Raw genomic sequence first — 25,459 nt, forward strand, 5'->3', positions numbered from 1 at the left:
TCATCTCAGATCACGATCTCACGGTTCATGGGTTCGAGCCCCGAGTCAGGCTCTGTGCTGACAGCTCAGAGCCTGGAGCCTGTTTCAGATTCTGTGTCTCCCTCTGTCTCTGCCCCTCCACCACTCATGCTCTGTCTGTCTCTGTCTCAAAAATAAATAAACTATAAAAAAAAAACATTTTTTTTTTTTAATCTTAAGACTTGAGTTGCCAAAACTTTTTACATTATTCATTGAATAATTATTGGGAGTGGACCATTGATATATAAGGTCCCATATTCAACGTATGGGAACTGTAACAGTTGCCCTAGAGAAGCTTATGATCTTGAAAGGAACATAAGGCACACACATCAATCACTAGGACTACACCGTTATTGAAAAAGGCAGAGAAACAGAGAGACAGATACAAAACACCAGGAAATTTCTTAGGAAGGAGAGTTCTTTGAGCAAACCGCTAAGCAGTTTACTACTGTTGACTGGCTCAGGATTCCCGGAGACATCTGGATGGTGTCCGTTTATCCATCTACCACCTCATGGTTGTTACTGTTTAGAAGTAGGTCTGATGGGTCTTAATTCCTTTACATTCCTGGCATAACTAAGCAGCACATGGCAGCTTGGCTCCCTCCAGCCCAGGCCTTTACAGAAAGGCCTAAGTTATATACTACCTACAAAAAACACACTTCAAATGCAAAACCACAAATCAATTAAATGTAAAAGCTACACTAAGCTATATACCAAGAGATAGATCATGCTAACACCAACAAAAGGAAAGAGAGAGAAAACTTGTGTACAAAAAACTAGAGCTGACTCTATTTGCTGATGGCATAATATTGTCTACAGAAAATCCAATGGAATATTCAGGAAAATCTACTGGAACTAATAGAGGAGTCCAGCAAAGTAGGAAGACACAGCTCAATATATATCAACATTTAAAAAATAATATATACTAACACCTATCAATATTTCTATACACTAGGAATAAGCAATACAAAAATGAAATTAAGAAAATAATTCTATTTATAATAACACAAGAAAACAAAATATTAGGAATCGTTTATGGTACATGAATACTCATTGCTTTATCTGTAAAAGCCAAAACTCAAAACAACTCACCTATCCATAAACAGGTGAACAGGTCAACAAAGTATGATAAAAGTAATATGTACAACAGAGAACCGAGCAGTGGTCATCTAGGGAAGGGGTGAGGGAGTGATGGGGAGACGCAGAAGGGAGGGAGAAGAATGAGGCAAAAAGCAGTTTTTAAGGGTGACGGATATATTTATTACCTTGATTGTGAGATGGTTTCATGAGTATATACATATATCAAAACTTACCAAATTCTACACTTTAAACACGTGCACTTTATTTTTGGTCAATTAAAACTCAATGAAGGAATGAAGGGAGGAAGGGAGGAAGGGAGAAAGAAAAAAAAAGTAGTACTATTTTCAATCATATACATACAACACTGATTAATTTTGTTCATTACTTACTTCCGGCCAGTATGCCTGGTCAATCTGACCATCAGCGCACGTGCCTCTTCTGGACTGGACTGAGTGTTCTTAACAAATGAAATCGGTTTCTCAAGTCCATGTTTCTCCAAAAGTTCTGACACACTAAAAAAGTGAGAAAAGGATTTTTTAAAGTCTTGCTACCAAACAAAAAAAGTCTAAGAATCTTAAACATAGAAGTAGCAATTCNATAGAACATGAATTCTCAGCCAAAAAAGTTAACATTATGTATCCAATTTTATTTCCCATACTTTTATGACAATGTACTTAGAACTAGTAACTATTTTTTGAAGTATGACATCTCTTTATCTAAAAATAGTTTTTGTAATTTTCCTGTACTCTAAAAGCATCAAATCAGTAAAACAAGCAAAATCTATCATTTCAACACCCAGCTTTAGCTCTGAACAAACCTGCTGAGTAACTTATCACAGGCAAGGCTGTTAGAAAAGTAATAAACAATTCTAGAGTTGGAGCTCCAGAAACATCACAAGACTCGATCTCCCTCCAAAATATATTCTATAAAAATACAAAATGGATCACAAATTTTGTCTCAGATGAATCTTCTTGAGCCCTGGTTTGCCTCGCTGAACCTCACATGTATGAATTAACCACTACTGGACTTAAACGGTGACTGTTAAACTTCACTAGCTCTTCATAAAAACACGTCTCATGGGTCATGTCACCTGACATTACGTATACTAAAACATTTTTCAACAGTTAGTGGCTATGACGTGGAATGGGAATAAAAAGTTCTTATTTTAAAAAGTGACAAACTAAAGAGGGAAAGGCATGGGTACCATCCAGAAACCAACAGACTCTTACTGTTTCCTTGAGGTCCTGAGCATGTGCTGTGGCATCAGAGCCACTCATGGTTATGCTCAGGGAATGTATGGTGAAAGATACTGTTTACTTCACTGTATCTTTCTGAGATAAATCTTATCAATTTCATTAGAGAAAAAAAATGGTATTCCTCAATTTGTAAGGAAGGATTCTATATCGACTTAATCCACTGTGCTTTATTCAAACGATGCTCAACTTTTCAGGGACACTGGGGAGAAAAGAAACACAGCCAACCTAAAATAAGCAAAGCTTAAAAAGAAAGAGCGAGCTTGATTTATTAAGCCTCTTTCAAGAAAAAAAAAACAACTACAGCTTTCAGAACACAAAGTAACACCTATCACGCTAGGCAATGAAACAGGTCTGGAGAAAACTGAAAAATTAATTCTTCATTAAATTCCCATACATACACGGAACACAAAAACACTGTTTCCTTAAATACAACCTGAAACATTTTTATATTCAAGCCCCTTAAATTGAGTGAATAAAACTTCTAATTAGTAGACTCCAAATTATACTTTACTATTCATATCACCAGTATAAAGTGATGGTATTACCTATTATTCTATAATTATATATTGGAAAAAATTGTTATCTCTAAAATTTTAATACAGATATTTAAAAATTACTCAAGCATCTTCACATACACATATAAATACTAGTAAACAACACACAACTTCCTAAATGGTAAATTGGGAGATTTCAGGCTCCAAGATAGAAAGTTTAATGCTTCATTTTGACAGTAAAGAATATTACCACAGATTTACTTGAAGTCTCTGGTGCAGTGTGATCTAATTCAGATAGTCAATCAAATGTAATATGCCCAAAAAATGAAAGCAAGGAGTATAATAAATATGGTCTGCTGAGAGATACAATAATTGCTGCAGAAACTAACATTTCTTGTTTACCTACTTCTACTGCATAGAAGGTATTTTAAATGCTTTATCTAACATTAATTCCATAATCTCATGAGTTTGATATTGTAAATAAGGAAACCCAAGGCTCAAAGATCACAGAGCTTGTAAGTGGCAATGCTTAGAGTTGAACACAGGTCCATCAGTCTTCAAAGTCCAGGCTCTTTTTATTCTACATAGGCTAGCAGTACGTTTGCATTAAGAAAATGTACCCCCAAGAGAGTCAAACAAATAGAAAACCAAACCGGCAATGACCACTAGACATATTAGAGGTAACATTTCTTGGACAGACCTCCTCCCTCAGCACAGAGCCAACAGACTCATTCTTCTCACCTGAGAATTTGTTCCAGTTGGTCTACCATATCATGAAGAGCCGCTGTTACCTCGGTTTTAGGACTAAAGGATTAAGAGGAAAAAAATTACAATTAAGTTTTAAGAGTAGCTTCTCATATAAAATACAAGACCCAAGTGAGAAAAAGAAATGATATTTCTTTTATAGTTAATATACAACAATATTACATTGCCTGGGCAAAAGTTTAGTCCTATCTTCTGAATGCATTTAGCATCTTTCATGACTCAAGAGATTAAGATAAAAAAAAAATACTGGGCTAGAATGATATTCTCTATTACTGATTAGCATGATACGGACAGCTATTTACTGAAGAACTTTTAGTTTAATTCTGATAAAAGGCAACAAAGAATTATAAGTTAATTTGTCTTTTTTTTTTTTTTTTTTTTAAGAAGATGTAGAAAGTAAAATCACCATTTAGTTCTGTTCTTTTAGCCAAGGAAACAGGTTAGGAGCATGGCCCTGCATGTGTACACTCACTTTCTCTGAGGCCTGCGTATAGCCCTACCACCCCCTAGAAGTTTCCATTAGGATTTTATATACTCAGAAGATTTCTTCTATGTCATCATCCCCTCTGCATCCATTTCGGTGTTAAGGAACCAAAAAGAATCAAGGCTATCATGTAGATGATCCCTAGAAGGTAGTGGAGATAAAAAGCAAGGCCTTTCCCATTTACAGCAATGTGGATGGAACTGGAGGGCATTTATTACACTAAGTGAAATAAGTCAGTCAGAAAAAGACAGATACCATATGTTTTCACTCATATGTGGATCTTGAGAAACTTAACAGAAGACCATGGGGGATGGGAAGAGAGGGAAAAAGGTTACAGAGAGGGAGGGAGGCAAACTATAAGAGACTCTCAAATAGGGGCACCTGGGTGGCTCAGGTGGTTAAGCATCTGATTTCGGCTTAGGTCATGATCTCACAGTTTGTCGGGCTCTGTGCTGACAGCTCAGAGCCTGGAGCCTGCTTTGGATTCTGTGTCTCCCTCTCTCTCTGCCCCTCCCCCACTCATGCTCTTCCTCTCTCTCAAAAATAAACAAACATTAAAAACATTTTAAAAAGAAAGAGACTCTTAAATACTGAGAACAAAATGATGGGGGATGGGAGAGAGGGGGAAGTGGGTGATGGGCATAGAGGAGGGCACTTGTTGGAATGAGCACTGGGTGTTGTATGGAAACAAATTTCACAATAAATTGTATTAAAGAAAGCAAGGCCTTTCTGAGAAAGCATGTGGACAGGGGACTAGGAGAAGCCTCATACACTAATATGACAAAGATCATACACTAATAAAAATGTGGCTGGAAGAGTAGGTTTAGTATGGCACAACACACATACAAGTGAATGCAGGGATTTGGCACAAAAGCTGAGATACTACTATAAAAGTCCCCTTCCATCCTGCACAACTCTGTGTCTCGACTATGGAGGGACTGCTCTCAGTGGAGCAGCACTGCACCTGACGCTCCCCAGCACCCCCTCTCCCCCCCAAGGATACAACTGAATCCCAGCAAGGTCTCAGGTTTTATTAGTAAGACAAACAAATAAAACTCTTCATCTGGACTTCGAAAATTTAAAATGTCCTAACTTGAACACAAAAAGAGTCATTACTTACAAAACTATCTATTTTTTTTGGTCTAAATCCATTTGGCAGTTATTGATGCAGTTTACAAAGATGACACTATCTTTTTAAACCAAGTTTTAGGCCTTGACCTAGAGTTTTAAGTTAGGGTACGTTCCACTTAAAGTTCTCCAGAAAGTCATTTGTCACAGCTACCTTCTATTAACACAGGACAGTAATTTCTTAACTATCATTTTGTAGCTCTACAATAAACATTTGTCACTGGCTTTCAAGAAGATGGTGTTCTTCTGTTGTGAATTGATATTCACAAACATAATAAGGTTTTGTTTTTTTTTTTCCAGCCAGATGGAATATGCTGCCTACGTAAGATACACAAAACATTAATGAGGTTAAATAAGTGTTCATTTCATGGCAAAAAAAAACCATAGTTTACCATTTGGTAAGTAATTATGTAACCACTAAAAACAAACAACTAATCACAGGCAAAATACAAACAGACAAACTTGGCATGAAGAACAAAGAGAACCACAGAAAATATTTTGAAGCTCTATGTTTTAATATGAGGCTAATTAAAAATGACAAGTTATTTAGAAAATTATAAATGTGAAATATAATCATTAAGAAATAAATGGAAAACAAGAGAGTGTCAAGCTATTTTTTGTATTTACAAAAAAAAATCTGTTAGATCAGAAATCATTAATCTGAAGCCAAGACAAAGAGCCATTTCTTAGCCTAGACACTCCTCAAAACCACACTAATTCTGTAATGTTAACTATAATGTCTACATTAAAAAATGTTTTTTTAATATCATTCCACTGATACTGTACAGTAGGCAAACTGTAGCTTAAAAATTAATAGATAAGCTCTAGTTGATATTTATGCTGAACTGATCTTACTGAAAAACAAAGTCTAATACATTTATTCCTAAAAATCACACACGTTACTCAGACGTCAAGGAGTTTGATAGCTGATTCAAAGGCAACAACGGAGGCACAAAGCTGAAAGGGAGACCATCAAGCTTCCCAGTTGGGCCATCTCAGGACAAAACTCCCATCACTCTGCTCTCGGGCACAGATGTGAAGAGAGGCCTCTGCAGCTCTTGTACCCTCCACAAAGCGCAGTTTTACTACGAACACCCTGATAATCTGTTAATACACTCCCTCTACCGTCTGTTTGCTGCCTACTGAAGGCCCGTGGCTCTCAGAGAGGCCCACGGTTCCCAGAGACACACCTGCTGTCCCCACTGCTCTTGACTAAGGATGGGAGATGGACCATAGTCATAGAAGTCTAGGTCCAGGTAATAAATTCACACGCAGTCACTCTGTGATTTACCTTTCCCTACGTGACGCTCCTTAAACCTAGACCGACGGAGGGAAGGACGCATTGAGCACTCAATGGTCTCCACTCAGCTTTACCACTGACGAGTCTAATTGCTTGGATTCCTTCTTGGTGGTCAGTACTGAGACCCCTGATGAGGTGAGATGAATGATCAAGATCTACAAACTACCCGACCTTCCTACAACATAAGGGACAGAATCCACAATCATCACACACACACAAATATCCAAACTGAGCCCTGAAACGAGGACAAACAAGATGCTCCCATACAAGGCGACTCCCCAAGCGCTCCTACGATGAAAAGGGTTTAGTTGGGCACAGGCTTCCAATCAGCTTTTTCATGTCTTAGATATAAATTAATGGCCAAAAATCGCTCAACATGCAGGAAAGTCCATAACAGTAAAAGCAGAGATACAAACAAACAGGATATGAACAATGAGACCAGGGTGAGAAAGTGGGTAACACAGGGAACAGAGGAATGGGTACATGTGCATCTCTGAAACAAGATTAGGATATTATTTTATTTTAAAAGTTTCTGGAATTTAAATAATAAAGCCAAAATAAAATTTAAAATTTGAAGGAGGGGTGAGAAGATAAAACTGAAGAAACTCCTAGATCATTTAACAAAAGATCAAAAAGTGGGGAAAAAGTATAAAAGGGGTAGTAAACAAAGAAGAAAGTGCAAAAAAAATGGAGAAAGAGAGTTAAAAAAAAAAAAAAAAAAGGAAAGGAGTAAAAATAAAATTACCAAGGAAACTTATCAAGGAAAGAATATAAGAAAATTTCCCAACGATCTGGAAGACAAGAGTTTCCAGATTGGAATGGACTAACTAGATGAAAAGCACCACAAGGCATTTAAACTCACAATAAAACACACCCGTATGATATTTCAGAACATGAGAGATGACGAGAAGGTGCTGAAACACGCAGACAGGAAGAAAAGCCATCTAGGAAGTAGTGAGTTAGAATGGCACAGGAGCGACGATGCTGGCAGGAGAGGGCAGGACAGATGCCTTCAAAACTCACAGGGAGAAGACAATGATAAAGTGCAGACACAGCCAAGCCTGCTGTCAAGTTTAAAGGGGCCGTTTTGGGCTCTTTCTGACATGGGACAGTCTTCAAATAAAAATGCCTCCACGTGCCAAATTGGTGATTTCTATCATTCAGTTCAGAAAAAGTAAGAATTTCCTTAGAAGGAAAAGAGAAAGGAAGCAGCATTAGTCACAACAGACAAGACATGGAAACAACCTAAGTGCCCATCAATAGATGTATGAATGAAGAAAATGCGCTATTTATATATCCACAGTGGAATACTATTCAGCCACAAAAAAGAAGGAAATCCTGCCATTTATGACAACATGAACAGGATTTAAGGGCACTGTACGAAGTGAAATAAGTCAAACAAAGACGGACAAATACTGTAAGACAGTCTCACTTATAATGTGGAATCTAGAAAAAACAAAAACAACAGATAAAAACTGTAAGGTGGTCTCACTTATATGTAGAATCTAAAAAGAAACAAAAACAACAATAACAACAGACTCATAGAAAAAGATCAGATGTATGGTTACAGGCGATAGGAGTGGGTGGCACGGGTACTGGATAAAGGTGGTCAAAAGGTATAAACTTCCAGGTGTAAGAGACAGAAGGTTCTAGGGTGGTTATGTAGCGACACAGTCCAGCCAAGGAACAATCTGGGCAACCAACTTAAACCACCCACGACACTGCTGCAGGCTATAGTTCAAAGTTGCTAGGAGAGTAAAAGATCTCACTGCAAGACAGGAAACATTTTTATTTTTATTTATTTATTTTTGTATCTGTAGAAGATGAGGGATGCTAACTAAACAGACTATGGTTGCTTTCCGATGTCTGGATATCAAGTCATTAAGTTAAACACCTCAAATGTATACAGTGCTGTATATTAATTACAGCTCAATGAAATTGAAAGAAAAATAAAGTAAAATAAAATCATTTATATTCATACATTAGTACTTAACACAATTACTGCAGGCAAGGGTCGAGAACAAATCATTCCTAGAATACCACAAGCCCATAAATATGGGGAAAAAAAAAAAACGTCATGAGAAACACAACTGAAAACAGGTATCACTGTCTAGGTACTAAAAAAGTATTTTTTGTTGTGGTGGTGGTATTTTTGTTTGTTTTTTTAATGGATAATTTATGAAGGTTGACAGAATTCCAGTGACTGCTCATATACTGTTGGAAAAACAAGCGTTTATCTTTAAGTCTACAGATTTGCAGATGATCTCGTTTTATTCTATACTTTTCTTATATTCCCCAGATTCTCTCTCATGAACACTCAGGGAAACGACATTTTCGTTTCGGCTGTAAGGACAAAAGCGGCGACCACGAGACTGCGCGCGGTGGATTCTCACCCGCATCCTCGTTGTGGAAGACATTCTAATATGTCGTAGCAGAGGGACAGCTGGTCATTTCGTTCACAGTTGTAGATGCACTCTAGGGCGACTGCCATCAGTTGGTCCTGATCAGGGATAATTTTTTGCTGCAGCTAGAGAAAAGAAAGCATGCTGTACTAACCGTCAGATTTATAGTCAGATTTTTCATTGCCCAGTACCACTGTCAATAGAATATTAAATAGTGCAATTAATCAGCCGCAAAAACAAATCTTGATTTTTCTGTAGCTTACAGACTTTTGGGGTCTTTCATAATTCTAAATGAAATCACATTTTAATTACAGAATCAGCTAGAAAAGATAATTTGTACCCATAAGCTTTGCATCTGCTGAAAACAGATTCTTCAATTTATGACCCATTCAAGATAAAGTAGATAGAAGAAACACAGTGAATTAAAAAGGCAATTCATTAAAAACATTTCTAACCCTAAAGCCAAATTTTATGTGTTTCAATTACAGAAATATATAAAATTCCTTAACTAATATTCAGAGATGTTTGAGCCTACTATTTTTCAGTATGCATTATATATTAGTCATGTAACTAAACAGCACTGACATTCTACTCAAAAGAAGTCACACTATAATGCAGTAATATTCAAATCACAGAGCACACTCTGGTGCAGAAACAACGGCTACTTTGGGTCAGTCTTCTATAGGATACACCCTTCCCATCACAAATTCGTGGAGTATTTTCTAGGATATAAAAATACCATATTTGTGCCTTGTTTTTCTCATCTATACAAATGGGTATTAACAACACCTTCCTAACATCACTGTTGTGAGGACTAAATAAATTATTATGTGAAGAAGGCTTACATGATTACCAACAAAGAAATGAAAATGGAAAGTTAAAACTATATTCTTTTTTTTTCCTTTCATAGTTTATTGTCAAGTTGGATTCCATATAACACCCAGTGCTCATCCCAACAAGTGCCTCCCCTCCATGAAACTATATTCTTAGAGCCCTATTCAATGACAAAATAAGTTTAGAACCCGGGTACTCAATGACAAAATAATTTCCATAATAAAGACTAGTGGTTTTCAGCATTTTAGCAGAAATTCACAAAACAGATAAGAAAGTGATGGAAAGAAGTTCCCAAACAAAAGCATCTTTTCACTGGAAAAAAATCATATTGATGGATGGGAAGAAGAAACATTCAAGGTTATGAGGGAAGTACAGTTTTCTGTATGGTTATAGGAGTTCTACAGATTTCTTTAAGGTGTTAAGAGAAAAACATCCCATTAATTTGACATCGACATTTGACAGTTATCCAAGGTTGCAAAGTGATAGACTGGTTAAATAGAGACAAACAGGGCACACAATATGTCATTATTATTTAGTTAATTAAAGTAGGTAACTTCTCCTGACTTCTTATTGTGTGCCAGGTACTATTTCTATGTGCTTCACATGCATGAATTCTCAATTCCTCAAACTACCTTGTAAGGTTAATACTAGTTCTATTTTGATTCTACATAAAGGGGAAACTGAGGCACCAAGAGACCGTTGCTCACGGCACAGAGCTGGCTATAATCAGGTCAGGAGTCAAATGCAGGCAACTGGCTGCAAAGCCTGGGCTAAGCAATACTGGCTCTCACACCCCCGCAGGAAAATGTCACAGGAAGAATGAGAGAGACTGAGGAAAACTACAGTAATCAACAAACTCCTACAGAAAAATGAAGAAAACAAACCAGTTTGAATGAAAAGGAGTAACTGGAAAACCAACTGAAATGGAAGCCAAACTCCTTGGTGTTTCCCTTGATTCTCCTGCTTCCTGTGCTTCCCTCCCCGTGACCTTAAAGTATCACTTGGACGTTAAAGGTTCTAAAGTCCATACTTGATCATATATATTCAAAATTCCCTGCTGAAAACCCTTTCACAATCCTACAATGTGAAAGGTCAAGAATGAACTTTCTGCCTTCTGCTCAAGTTCTTCGTGGCCTGGTGCCAGCTCACCCCTCTGGTCTGATGAAACTATGCAAATTTTAGTTCACTCAAATTCAATTACTTGCCTTTATCTAAACATGCTATTAGTCTGATTATGTCTCCTTGCCTTAGGCTACCCCTATTGGGAACTTCTCAAAAACTTAGTCTTGCCCTATCTAAAACACCCCTAATAATCCAGTTTTCTCTCCACTTGGCTTGGACTTCAATTGGACTTTCCTAGATTTCTGTAGCCTCAATAACTGTTAGTCCAAAGACTCTATCCCCATTCTAGCCTGATACATAAATTCTTTTTCCTCTTTATATTCCTACTGGCATCTTTTTGTTCGCTTCCTGTGCCACTCAGCAGATCTGTCCTAATACAAACTATTAGCACATAAATTGTAATGATCACAATTTTAAGTCACTTACCATTCTCACAATGTTCGACTACCTAAAAGACGTCTAACTTCATAAAGTATAAAACATATGGACTCTTACTTCCATCATGCTGCCCTCATATCTCAGTGGTGACTAGTAAACCATCATTTGCCCCACTCAAGCTAACAGAAAAGAACACCTTAAAAACTTTCTAAGAAGTCAGTGAGTCATCCTCACCATGGGCCACAGATGATTCCCCATGCTATGCAGCAAGGTAAAATGTAAGAAAATTCTAATTTTATTTTTAAAAACAGTCTTGGGTGTTTCAGTTGGTTAAGCACCCGACTTCAGCTTAGGTCATGATCTCGCAGCTCACGGGTTTGAGCCCTGCGTCAGGTTCTGTGTTGACAGCCAAGAGCCTGGAGCCTGCTTCAGATTCTGTGTCTCTCTCTCTCTCTCTCTGCCCCACTCCCCTTGGAGCTCTCTCTCTCTCTCTCTCTCTTTCTCAAAAATAAACATTAAATGAATGAATGAATGAATAAATAAATGTCTTAAAATTACGTACAATAGGTAAGTAAATGAAGAACAGATGATACAAAGGACACCTGGAAAATCTCAGAGAATGAAGCAATATAAGGAATCAGTGAAGTGGCAGAATACAAAATTAACATACAAAATGAATACCTTTCCTATATGAAACCAACAGAGGAAGTGAAGGTAGGGAAAAGTCAATTTATAATAGGAAAAGAAAAAATTAAATGCTTACGAATAAATTTAACAAAAAATGTGCACAAGCTACATGAAGAACATTTTCAAATATTCTTGAAAGACAGTAAAAAAAGACATGAACAAACAGAATGATACCCCCTCTTTTCAAACAGGATGGCTGAATGTTACAGAGACACTGGTCTCTCCCTCTTTCTGTCCCTCCCCAGCTCATGCTTGTGCACATGCAGGAAATAAATAAATAAAGGAAATAAACCTTCAAACTTAAATAAATAAATATTAGTCTTGCAAGGCTAATTTATGAAATTAATATAATCACAGTAAATATACCCACAATCTATTTTATGGAATCAAACAAGTTGCACTAAAGTTCAGATGAAGAAACAAACTTTTATAAGAATAGATTTAAGAAAAAAACCTATAGAGGAATACTACCCTCACCAGCCTTTAAAAGCACACCAGAAAATCTCTGTAATTAAAACAGTGTGGTCCCAGTGTACAAACCAGTAACAATATAAAAACTCTAGAATTAGAACAACTAAATGGCAATGTGATAGAAGACAAAGGTGGCATCTCAAACCACTCAAGAAAAGACCAAATTTGTAATAAATGGTGCTGCAACAACTAGGTAGCCATCTGAGACAAGAAATCAGACTTTCACGTCACCACACAAAAGCATGAACTCCAAGTAGATTATGGATCCACACATAAAAATAAAATCATACCAGTACTGGAAGAAAGGAGTGGATTTTTCTTTGACCTTGGAGGAGGCAAAGGCTTACTCACCAGGACTCATAATTCAAAGGCAAGAAAAGATTGCTCACGGGGCGCCTGGGTGGCTCAGTCGGTTAAGCCTCCGACTTCGGCTCAGGTCATGATCTCACGGTTTGTGGGTTTGAGCCCTGCATCAGGCTCTGTGCTGACAGCTAGCTCAGAGCCTGGAGCCTGCTTCACATTCTGTATGTATCTCCCCCTCTCTCTGACTGTCCCCGCTCACGCTGTCTCTCTCTCTCTCAGAAATAAAAAAATAAAATTAACAATTAAAAAATTAAAAAAGAAAAAAAGAAAACATTGCTTGATTTGACCCCCCATAAATACATAAAAAAATTCTGTCTGACATACTCCACCAGCAACAAAGTCAAAAGAAAATCTATCAACTGGAAGAAATATATACAATGCATACCACAAAAAAAGGGGGCTAATTATGCCAATGTATCTGAATCTCTACAAAAGTAAAGCACAAAGGAAGAAAACTCCAAATGAAAAAAGGGGAAAAGACAGGAACGGACAATTCACCAAAAAAGAGAAAATTCCCTCAAATATATGAGGACATTTCAAATTCACTGATAATTAAATGCAAATTAAAACACCCCTGAAATACCACTTTTCACTTACCACATTAGCAAAAATGTTAAAATATGGCAATGAATTCTGTCCACAAAGTTGCGGAGAAGCAGGCATGGTCCTATACTGCTGGTAGGAATGTCAAACGGACCGACCCCCCTTGAGAAAAATCTGGCAATACCAACACAACCCTTGCTTTTAAACTCAGGATGCTCATTCCAGGAATACACCTTGAAGGTATACCGAAAACACAAAACCAGGGCACCTGAGTGGCTCAGTCGGTTAAGCGTTGCACTTCAGCTCAGGTCATGATCTCACAGTTCATGGGTTTGAGCCCCACATCGGGCTCTGTGCTGACAGCTCAGAGCCTGGAGCCTGCTTTGGATTCTGTGTCTCCCTCCCTCTCTGGCCCTCCCCTACTCATGCTCTGTCTCTGTCTCTCAAAAATAAATAAACGTGAAAGACATAAAACCACATGGGAACAAGGTTATTCGTTGTAGCATTGTTTGTGATTACAAAATACCAGAAATAACAGAAAGCTAGTGAGCCTGAATAAATGAATATTTTATTTTATTATTTTAATTTATACAGCCACACATGGCTAGAGGCTACCATACTCGACTGCATGGTAGAGTATGGAATTTTCAATTCCCTAAGGAGTGTGGGCCAAAAGTAGGCAAGCAGGAAATTGAAGACAAGAGTATAAAGCATTAAGTAGACTTTCCCATTTATGCCATTGCTGGGATACAGGGCCAAGGTCAGCACCCGAAGCTTCCAAACTCAGGCCCCTGGAGGGCCGTGCTGCAGGAACATAGGATTAAGTGAAAAGAGGAAAGTCCTTCTGAAACTTGAAACAGTTTGATTCCCGATCAGATGAAAGGGACCTTCATCACTAAGACAACAACAGGAAGAACAGTAAAACAGAAGTGGGAATTATTGGCAACATATAAAAAGTGGTTTTCCAGCAGAATCACTGGATGGACTGTCAAGTGCATATTTCAGATTCCTACCCACCCCCCAAATTCTAATCTATTATATCTGGGTTGGGCCTAGAAAACTTTTTTTTTTTAAGTCCTGGGGTGCTTGGGTGTCTCAGTATGTTAAGCATCCAAATCTTGATCGGCTCAGGCCATGATCTCAGGGTTTGTGAGTTCGGGCCCCAGCATTAGGCTCTATGCTAACAGTGCGGACCTTGCTTGGGATTCTCTCTTCCCTCTCTCTCTGCCCCTCCCCTGCTCATGCTCGCTCTTTCTCTCTCTCAAAATAAATCACAATTAAAAAAATTTTAAGTCCATAGTTCCCATACAAAGACATATTTTAAAAATACTAGTACAGTAGACAGAACATGAGAAAGCAGAATATTTTATTCCCAAATCCCCTTCATCCAGACTTGCCCAAGTTTATTCACAAATTCCACTTTCCAAAGAGCCATTCAAGCAAAGAACAACAGCTTAAAATCACAGAGGAGTGCTCAAAATCAGGATGTTATAAAAGAGAAAGGCTTGTAGCATACATTACAGTTAAAAGGATAAGTGCGTGTTTGTATTACTGTTTCCAAATATTCGCTCCCTTCTTCCTCCAGCCTGTGAAATGTGACAGAAGGTCATGTGACGTACTTTGAGCTAAGTGTTAAGTGCCACCATGTGGTTCTACTTTGTTCTTTTTCCCTGTGCCACAGCTTAGAAAAAGGGCCTGCTCTTTTGGCCACGTGCTGGAACGAACAAGATGTGAGACACAGGAGAAGCCCAGCCACAGCCTATACAATACTTATGAGAAATAAATGTCTGTTCTAACCCACTCAGATTCAGTGATCATTTGTTAATGCAGCATAACTTAGCCCATGCTGTCTAATACAGAAATCACTGCTCCTGTGATATTGCTATAAATACTCTGCACATGACACATGGCAGATCTTTTTGTAAAGGGTCAAGTAAAATAAAATAAAAACAGTGCTCCAAGCACAATCCTAATAAAGCAAACAAATGTAATCAAGTGATCTAACGTGTCACAATGAAACCCAGTTTCAATCACTCGCTCATCATCTGCCCTCACAAAACTTACTGAGCACCTGCTCTTCCAAGGCACTGACCTCTGGCAACACACAGATGCGTGAGAGATAGAGAACAGAGACAGGAAACAAGGGTGGGAAAGACAAACATGTGAAGCTAATTAAGATAGTGTGCCATGGGCTATGACAGAGGCGGGGACAAGGCCTGTCACAGCACAGGGAAGTCACAGGTCTCCCAGCAGCGGGAATCGTAGACAGCAGGCTCTTGAAGTACAGGTACGTGTCTGCCAAGGGAAAGGAAGGAAAGCGGACCATCCCAAACAAAGGAAACAGTCTATTAAGACATAAAGAGTCATGGAAGACCCAACAGGGTGAATACAGGGTAAGAAGTTCAGTGTGAGCGAAGCACCACATTCACGTACAGGGAGGAATGAGGCTAAAGAGGCAGACTGGAAACAGACCACAAAGAGCCCTCTAGTGAGCCTGAGTTTACCCTGTAGGCTCTGGTAGGCCACTGGAGGCTTCCCATAGATCATGATCTGCGAACATGAGCAAAGTTCTGTTGTGGGAAGATAATGTTAGAAATACAGAGGTTGGATCAGAAAGGAAGAGCCCAGCAACTCCATTGTTCTCTGCTTTGATGTTTACATATTTCAACAAAAGCAAATGGCCGTATGTTTTATTCAAAAGGCACATGCTAAATTGCCAAGTAAAAACAACAAAAAGCTGACGACATACAAAGGATTTATAAGACTCTGTAAGGAAGAAGTATCACAAACAAGATTACTAGAAAGAATTTAAAGTCACTTCCTTCTTCCTCATAAAACATTCATTTCCAATCCATCCTGCTTTTCACACAGTGTTCTGCTGTCATAAGCAACCCATCCTTGGCTCACAGTAAACCACCCCAAATTCAAAGCCAGCATACTAAGTGGGAGCTGCTTATGAGAAGATAGAAAATTTTAAATGGCCGAAGAACAGATATATTTCTGACAAAGAGCCCTTACAGAAATCACAAAATGTGTTAGGTTAGCTAAGCAATGCTTTCCTTTTGAATCTTGATGATACAGTTTAAGACCATACACTTCAGAAGAATTCAGACTGTGGTAAAGGTTAGCTCAAGGAAATAAACTTGATTCAAATTCAGGATTAGAAGAGGCCTTCAATGGCCTCTGCTGGAAACCCAGTCCAACGCTTTGAACCTAACTATGAAGTCAGCACCTTTGAGGGGCTATGCCATCCCGCTTGAGCTGCTGCCAAGAGAAAGGGAGTCACTATCTCCTGAAACAACATATTTGATCCATGGCTAAATTAAGGGGTTATCTACTTTGCTAAAGTACTCTGCACTTAACCAAATGACTTACTGCCAGTGAGTGTGACCAGCGACTGGAATTCTACAGCAGTGGAGCTATAAACACAGCTGACCCTTGAGCTGCAGGGGCCCATGTACATGCCAATTGTTTCTTTATAAATACAGCACAGGACTGTAAATATATTTTCTTATCCCTATGATTTTCTTAATTACATTTTCTTTTCTCTAGCTTACTTTCTTGTGAAGATACGGTACAGAATACATATAACATTCAAAATATGTGTTAATTGGCTATTTATGTAATTGGTAAGGTCAACAGTAGGCTACCGATAGTTGAAGTTCTTGGAGAATCAAAAATTATACATAGATTTTCGCCTGCATGGGGGGAGGGGAATTAGTGCCCCTAAATGCTATGTTGTTTGAGAGCCAACTATATAGCAGTCTTAAGCAAATACAAGAGTTCTTAAGAATAATCAGAGTTCCTTATGAGATCCTACATACTTTCACAAATATTTTGAAGGTCCTAAAGGGCGAGAATCTTTTCTTCTCCTGGTGCTAGGGCAAAGCATATTGGTTAAGAACACAGCTGTGAGTTCAGAATACCTATGCGTGAGCCCAGGTTCCATTCCTAACTGTGTGACCCTGGACAACTGCCTAACCACAGTAGGTCTCAATTTTCATTCCCTCCAATATTAATACAAAATACCCACCTCGTAGGATTCCTATAAGGATTAAATGGGTTAATACTTGAAGAGTGCCTTTCTATAGTAAGAATTCACTATTTATCAACTATTAGTTTTTTTGGTATTGATATACATCTATAATATATAACTGATTTAATAGAAAGTCAAGAAACTTATGAGTAAATACATCAAAATACATATCAACTTCCAAAAACATCATTGGACTGAATTATTGAAACACTTAAAGAATAACATGACAACCATGTCCTTGTCTGTTTAAAGCAAAGTTACTTGCAAAGCCTCTTGTAACAAACTGACAAGACATAATTATGCAGAGAAAGAAGTGCAAAGATTTTTAAGAAGTTAGAGCTTCTACTTACATCTGGTTTGGAATGCTGAAATATCTTCAGGGGAAATTTTAAGTCCCCTTTAGCTAAAGTCACTAAATATTCTTTGAGTAGCTCATTAGCCACACCAGGAGACTGTTTCTCACAACGATGAAGAAAGGGAACCATCCACTGGTAGGCACTTCTCACATACTTGTCCTCAGAACACTGAAAATACAATTAACCAAAACAAACACACATTAAATACCTGATTATACCAGACAACAAGTTCTAAAGCTCACAGATAAGGAGACTGATGTTAAAGAGGGGAAGCCCAACACTTCCTAAAAAGGACACTCCGGTCCCCCTTTCCGGGGCAGCCAGAGAGGTGGCAGGAGAATGGCCTTCAGCCTGGGGCTGGTAGAGCTGACTGCCCTTGGCGCCCTCTCTTCAGGACCAGGGCCACTCTGGGTCCCTCGCAGCCGAAGCCCAGCTCTGGAAGACAAACATGTTACTACTACTGCTCCAACGTGAGGTCTCCCAGAGTAAAGAAAGGCTCTACCCCAAAAGTATGCGTGTGCGAGCACGTGCATGTAAAGTGAGAGAGAGAGAGAGAGTCCGCCTCTTGTTTTCAGCTCGGATCATGATCTCACGGCTCATGGGTTCGAGCCCCGTGCCGGGCTCTGAGCTGACAGTGAGGAGCCTGCTTGGGATTCTCTCTCCCTCTCTCTCTCTCTCTCTCTGCCCCTCCACCACACTCGCTCTCTCTCAAAATAACTTAAAAAAAAAAAAAGGCTCTAGAAGGGAACCTCTTCAGATTAATCTTCTGTACAAAATCCCAGAATCTCCTTTCCTGTTTTGTTTTTGCCCTTTACAGCCACCTTCACAAAACTCCAAATGATACACATAATTTTACTCATTCTCCCTGACACCTAAGAATTCCTTCTTTCAATTACCCCAGGAGAAACACCCAAAGCCTAGAAGAGGAGACTTATGTGTAACACAAATCAATTTTCACTGGGTGGATTATCAGAGGGAAAAATAAAAACTACCAAGCAAAACAGAAGTTAGGGCCAGAGGGAGAGAGAAAAGGGTGACTGAGAAGAGACAGAAAGATGACAAGAGGGGAAAAGGAAGGAAGATGAAGAGGAAAGTACGTGAGAGAAAGAAAGAGAAGAGTCGGGGAGGAAGGAGAGCGCGCGGGGCAGCTGGGACCCCACCCCTTACGGGGCCCGTTCGAACCAGGCTGCCCTGTGACAGCTGGCCCCCCATAGCCCCAGCATTCTGGTCTCTAAGGTGTCTCTCTGTTCAGTGGGCTCATGAGAAACCAGGTCCTAACACTGGGGGGTGTACTTCCTCCCCAGGGTGACCCAAGAAAAATCTGAAAGTGGCTGGACAAACCCTTCTGACCTTACGAACCCCTAAGCCAAGACGTTTTCTTCACACAAGCACCCAGCCCTCTGAATCCAGTACCTTTGTATAAGGGAAATACAGAAGTAATTGGGAGTTTTAACACAGTGAAGGACTAGAAACATGACTCCTAAAATGACCAGCTAGCTGAGAAATCTGCTAGCTAAAAGGAGAAAAAGAAGTTATATACAGATGAGTATAACAAACGCCAAGCAAGGTACAAGAACAGCCAAAATAGTTGGGGACGTCTTCAGTAACTTATTCAAAAATTGGATTTATTTTTAAGTCAAGAAACCTTCCTTTATTTACTAAATCCTTGGGTTTGGAGGACATTTTAGCTTTGGCTTTGAGACCCACATTAGTCCAAGCACACAGGGAAAGCTCAAGAAGAAAGTTAAAATAAAACCTACACTACTCATCAGCAATCGTAGTTTTTCAATGTCTTTCAACTGCTGGAGTTCTTTCAAGGTTAGGGTTAAGTCACACCCGGCTTCATAAACCAAGGCTTCCAGGGTGACCAAGTTATCACACAGAACCAGCAAACCGGGAATGTTCCGCTCCATTCCAAGTCGAATGAGTGACAATGCGCAGTCAACCTGAAACAAAAAAGCGACAGGAAGACTGGGTGCTTTCTCGCTCACATCTTCTAACGTAAAAGTCTCTGGTACAGAATCTGATTCCTGAAATCATCTTATATAAAATCACATTATCAGTGATGTACATTTATTTAGTATGAAAATAGAGTTCTTTAGCAAATAGATCAGCAAACTGTTTCAAAAGAATCAGCAAGAAATACTGAGGATAATGAAACACAACCATCTTAAATTCATAGAGCATGACAATTTAAGAGCAATTTCACATAAGTTTGTCTATTCTCACAACATTAACAAGTGGCGGGGGGGAGCTAAATAGTGATAATGCCAAATTAATCCTACTTTCACTATATCACTCTGCTCCGAAAACAAAAATGTTTGCTTTCATATTCCTGTCCGGTACCTCCCCTTCCACAACGCCTCCCATGTAAAAAGCATTCAGGAAATACTTGCTGAATGATCGGCTCTGGTAGAGATTTTCTCTGTCTCAGATCAAATATTTATCCTTCACTTAGACCAAAACGAAGAATAATTTTCCTAGGCAGGCTCAGGACACAGCAATTTGACTCCCTATCATTTGATCAGGTTTATGAGAGGACACAATTTGGCCGATGGCAAAATCGTCTAATGGGGCCTTAACTCACCACACCTGGTACTACTCACGTACACCCCTATCCTAGACTCCAGGTACTTATGAGGACCTCCCTTGAACCAAGCACCATTCTAAGTGTTAGGAATATAAAACTGAGGAGGTTTCTTCCTTCAGTGATCTCTCCACCTCGTAGGGAAACTCACCCAGTAAATCAAAGACTGCAGTAGAGTGTGGATGAGTGGGGCCTCAAAGAAGGGGGCACGTGGCCCCACCTGCCAGTGTCACAAAGTCCCCTGAGGGAGGAACACTTAAAATGTGCTATAAAGAATCCGTGGATATTGGGGAGACCTGGGTGGCTCACTTGGTTAAGTGTTCGACCCTTGATTTCAGCTCAGGTCATGATCTCGTGGTTCATGAGTTCAAGCCCCACATGGGGCACTGAGTGTAGCGTGTGCTTGGGATTCTCTCTCTCCCTTTCTCTCTCTTTCTCTTTCTCTGTCCCTCAACTGCTGTCTCTTTCTCTCTCTCAAAATAAATAAATAAACTTAAAAAAAAAGAATCTGTGGCTATCAGCAGGTCACAAGGAAGGAAGGCAGGAGAACAGCATGGAAGGCAGTGGCGCCTGCCGTGTTGTGAAAGTAGAGTTCGATCCGCAGGATCCCGAAGACAGGATGAAGCAAAGCAATGAGAAACACGGCTGGGGCGGTAGGGAGGCGCCGCACAACAAAGAGCACTGTTTGCTGAGCTAAGGAAGGGGCAGGTTATCCTGAAATGCAAATACGACCAAAGGATTCTGAAGTGAAGCACGTCAGGAGCAGACGTCCCACCTGAGAAAGAGCACTTCGTAAGTAGGTCCTGACCGGTGAGCTGCAAGTGGTGTCAACAGGAAGCAGGCAGAGCAGCTCAGAGACCTGCACTTCCTGGTGTCAGAAGACCGTCTACTGGTGACAAGAGTGGCACCCTGGGGGACAGCAAGATTGAAGGGACAAATCCAGAGGACGTGGGCCACCCGGAAGAGACGAAAACGAATGGCTAAGACCAGGACAAGGAGGGGAAAGCGCACGGGCGTCCCGAAGGCCACGCAGAGGCGCCTGCGGGAGGGAGGAGGCAGTGGTGTCACAGGGCGAGGCGGTGAAGGAACGGAGGACGCGGACGTGACATTCAGAAGCAGTTTCGGTGGAGCGGCCGGGTGGCCAGACTCCCGACAAACGAGGAGCGAAGAAACACGGAGGAAGTGATCACGAAGAGCGGAGGGGACGACTTCCGAGCTGAGCAGCGACACAAGGAAGGAGCTGCAACCGAAGGCGGGGAGACTGCGGCTCAAATTTTTTTGTGGTTGTATTTACAAACAGGAGTGATGTGAACTTTAGGACAAAAACAAAACCAAAAAAAAAGGTGACAGCAGAGAAGGGGAGGTTGAAGACCCTGGGGAGAGAGGAACGATGACAGAACAGCCCTGAGCAGGTGGGAGCGTGGAATCCAGCAGCCCGACTGCAAGAGAAAAGACCTTCTCTGGGGACAGCCGGAAAGAGTGAGGACAAACGGAACGAGTTCTCAAACTTCCCAGTGAAACACCAAGCAAAACCGTCTTCTGGGAATGAGTGGGAATGAGGCCGAGGAGGTAGACTGGGAAAAGCAGAGAAGGGGGAGGGGCAGCATGTGCAAGGGGAGGCAGGAACGGCCAGCAATATTACAGGACCACCCTCGGCCCTTCTAATAAGACCCGGGCACGGACTGGTACAGATGAAATCAAGAAAGAAATGCATATGGTGCCAATAAACACAAGAGGGAAAAACTGTATGTAAGTAAGGCATGAGGCAAAACAGGACTGATCTAGTAATACTTCAACAGATAAATCTGGTTTTTACCTAATTTCTACTCATAAAAACACAGTTCATATCTGAAAAGACAGATCTACCTGTATATCAATTAAAAAAAAAACTATCACAGGTGAATTTTCAGAAAGCATGAAGAAAACCTCATGCACGAAACACAACTTTGTGCAACTAATAGCTTGAACACATACAGCACATTAGCAATTTGTAATACACTCACCGATTCTGTGATCCAGATTTGTTTTTCTAATATCAACTTTGAAGTTGCTGCCTTCCCAGATACTTAGTGAAGTACAAATGCTTTAAAACCAAATTACTTAACACCTTAAATGAAAGCCGGCTCTAATAAAACTTCAACTTTTCCACGTACCCCAACCCCTCACCGGATACATTTCACATTATGCACATTTTCTAATCCAACAAACAAGTTCTGCTAAAGGCATTTGTAGGCACTAAGGAAAAAGAAGTCCCACATCAATTAAGTCTCTAAAAATGAAAAAGATAAAACTATGTAAGATATACTCTGTAGCATAAGCCACATGAAATGTTAATAAATAAAATGGAGCTAAAGAGCAAAACTTCTGTTAGAAGGGTTTTTAATTAAAGGAAAGAGATGAAAAGATTACAAAGTGGATAAATAAAGCACCCCCAAATCACTTTTCTTTATGATTATTCTCAATTTCTCAAAAGATGAATTTAAGATATCTAGGGATTACTGCTAGACTGTAAAATATTTAAATTTCAGGGGTGCCTGGGTGGCTCAGTCAGCTGAGCATCCGACTTTGGCTCAGGTCATGATCTTGCGGTTCGTGGATTCAAGCCTCACATCAGGCTTTGCACTGATGGCATGGAGCCTGCTTAGGAGAGAATTTGCTCTATCCCTTTCTCTCTCTGCCCCTCCCCACCACGCAAGTGTGTTCCCTCTCTCTCTCTCGAAAATAAACGTTAAAAATTTTTTTAATTTCAAAAAGCTCTGCAGTTTCTGTTCTGTTTATTTTTTTATAGACTTTACGTACTAGAGCAGTGTTAGGCTGACAGCAAGACTCAGCAGAAAGCACAGCGACTTCCCATTCGGCCTCTGCCCCCACCTACCCACAACCTCCCACATTATCTACATCCCCCACTGGAGCGGTTCACTTGTTACAGTCAATAAACCTATACTGACACATCGTGGTCACTCAAGGTCCAAAGAGCACAACGGGGGCACCCCCCAGAGATTCTTTCTGTTCCGGTGCCTTTCGATTCTAAATGTTTTCAAATGTACTATGGTCCTTAGCCATCTTCAAAACCAGGAAAGTCCGTCATAAATATTCTTGGCCCATCCTCCTTCCCCCAAAAGTTTGGTCTATAATGTTGCCATCGGCTCCATTAAATAATTCACCTTCAATTCCACGACTACTAAAAAAAGGAGTTAGATTAAGCAGAAATTCAAGAAGGCTATCAAACGGAGACAGAGGGCTGTGCCAGTCACTAAGTAGAAATTGAAACAAAGGGACGGAAAGTCCTTCCCACAGTACTGCTGCGCATCAGACCCTTCAGAATCAGCCTCCCCATGAAATGGAAAACTGATGGTAGGACGGGTGGTCCCGAGCCAAGAGCGCAAGTGGAAAGAAAAAGTCATCCAACAGCCAGACCGTGAATGAGATTTCAAAGTGCCTTCTGCCATTCTTCACTCTGAACTGCCAACTCCTGTCCTCTGAGATGAAGACAACTAGTGCTGATATTCGCAAGGCACTCAATGAGCAGAACTGTTCATGTTCTCTCCTGTGTATTTTCTTTGTTCTCACTGACCTTGTTTAAGAACTAACCCCATGAAAAAATCCACGTGCACAAAAGGTAAGTGGCAGGTCCAGAGGTACAAGGCGTGTTGGCCAAAAGTTAAGTTTAGTCTATAGACCTCGTATGCTTCCCTACAATCTCCTCTCTCTCTTCCCCAGCCCCTCTCTGAGGCAGCTCTTATGTGGCTCCATAAAGGCACAGGGGAACTGAGGGAAATTAGGCTTGGACTTCAGGAAAACATCAGAGACAGAGTCTCAAACCCAAGTTTCTAAAAAGCAAAAGAAAAATCAACTGCATTACTGCAATGTGACAGGGAGCTAACCAAGCATTTCCGGGTTGATATAGTCTTTTCAGCTAATATGGTATTAAGCCTATGGAAAATATACAGAAAATCTGAGACAGTATGCACCATATTTTTCAGCTTACATTTTAGAGAAAGATTTTGAATGACTTTTCTTATATGTATTTGCTCTTTTTTAAGAATGCCCAAAAAAGCCACAAAAGCTTCTGAGGCAAAGGATAAAAGAACAAAAGTAATAAGAGAGACTCATTTCGTGTCTGCAAACTAAATATTGGCACCACCATCGGCGGCCACTGCGTGCCCTGAATGCAAAGGGCCCGACGCTGCTGCTGGCCTCACAGAGCAGCAGCTGTCATCCCCCTCTCACCTGCCGAGCATAATGCTCTATTTCCTCTGCTCTTGTCTGATACCAGTCCATAACCTTCTCTACTGAGAGCCGTGGCGTCCTGTACCTCAACAACTCAGGCTGCGCGGCATACAAGAATTCACTTTCATCTTGCAGACTTGGCTCGACCACCATTCTGCAAGGCACAAAAGGAACAATTAGTCACTGGAATGCTGGGAAAAGTTAGAATTTTGTGAAAGTCAGAGACAGAGAGAGAGACAGACAGACAGACAGACAGGAACAGAGATGGGGAGGGAGGGTCACAGAGACAGGGCGTATGCATGTGTGTACAAAGGGGAGGGTGTTTGCGTGTATGTGTTTTCCCATATTTGTGTGCACACTTACAAGATAAATGGGACGTATGGGGGATGCCTAATTTATTTCCCTATTAGTTTTTCCAATTTAAAAAATCAGAATGGACAATAAATCCAAACAGCTATGCCACAAATCCATCAAGTAAGTATTAACAAAATCAAAATCAGTCGGGGAGGCACATTTTACGAAACGCACAGGGCTGGGTGCCTGGCACAGGCGTCCTCCATCAGAATTACCTGCGATGGCCAGCCAGGCCTCATTCTGATAAAACAACTCCCAGTGATGCTGACGCAAATATAAATTCAGAAACCTTGTTTTCTCTCTTCGTAAAAATCAACGGAAATGTGCCTTATTTACATTGATAATATACGGTCGGTAGGGATCAGCAACGTAGTACAGTACTGACATTTACAAAGTGCGGAACTATTTCAGGCCAGTTGATGTATCTTTAAAAAAAACAACAAAAAAAAAAAACACGAAGAGGAATGTATGCAGGCACGACACCCCAGGGATCACAAATGACGAGGGGTTTTCAGGAGGATGACCCTGGCCAAGTGGACTGCCAAGGCAAGGGCTTTAGGGTCAGAACTGA

General features: G+C 40.2%; 1 protein-coding gene across 1 annotated transcript in view; it reads right to left on the reverse strand.

Moving 5' to 3' along the window:
- Positions 1–25,459, reverse strand: part of NBAS (NBAS subunit of NRZ tethering complex) — a 334,140-nt gene that overhangs the window by 180,135 nt on the left and 128,546 nt on the right. Inside the window, exons 23-28 of the mRNA XM_077750930.1 lie at positions 24,535–24,688; positions 19,478–19,663; positions 17,712–17,885; positions 8,919–9,052; positions 3,590–3,652; positions 1,488–1,610 (exon numbers count right to left, since the gene is read on the reverse strand). Of these exons, the coding sequence (XP_077607056.1) occupies positions 1,488–1,610; positions 3,590–3,652; positions 8,919–9,052; positions 17,712–17,885; positions 19,478–19,663; positions 24,535–24,688 (834 nt within the window). The remainder of the gene's footprint in view (positions 1–1,487; positions 1,611–3,589; positions 3,653–8,918; positions 9,053–17,711; positions 17,886–19,477; positions 19,664–24,534; positions 24,689–25,459) is intronic.

Source organism: Crocuta crocuta, unplaced genomic scaffold (assembly GCF_008692635.1).
Source record: "Crocuta crocuta isolate KB4526 unplaced genomic scaffold, BGI_CrCroc_1.0 scaffold129, whole genome shotgun sequence".
Lineage (NCBI taxonomy): Eukaryota > Metazoa > Chordata > Mammalia > Carnivora > Hyaenidae > Crocuta > Crocuta crocuta.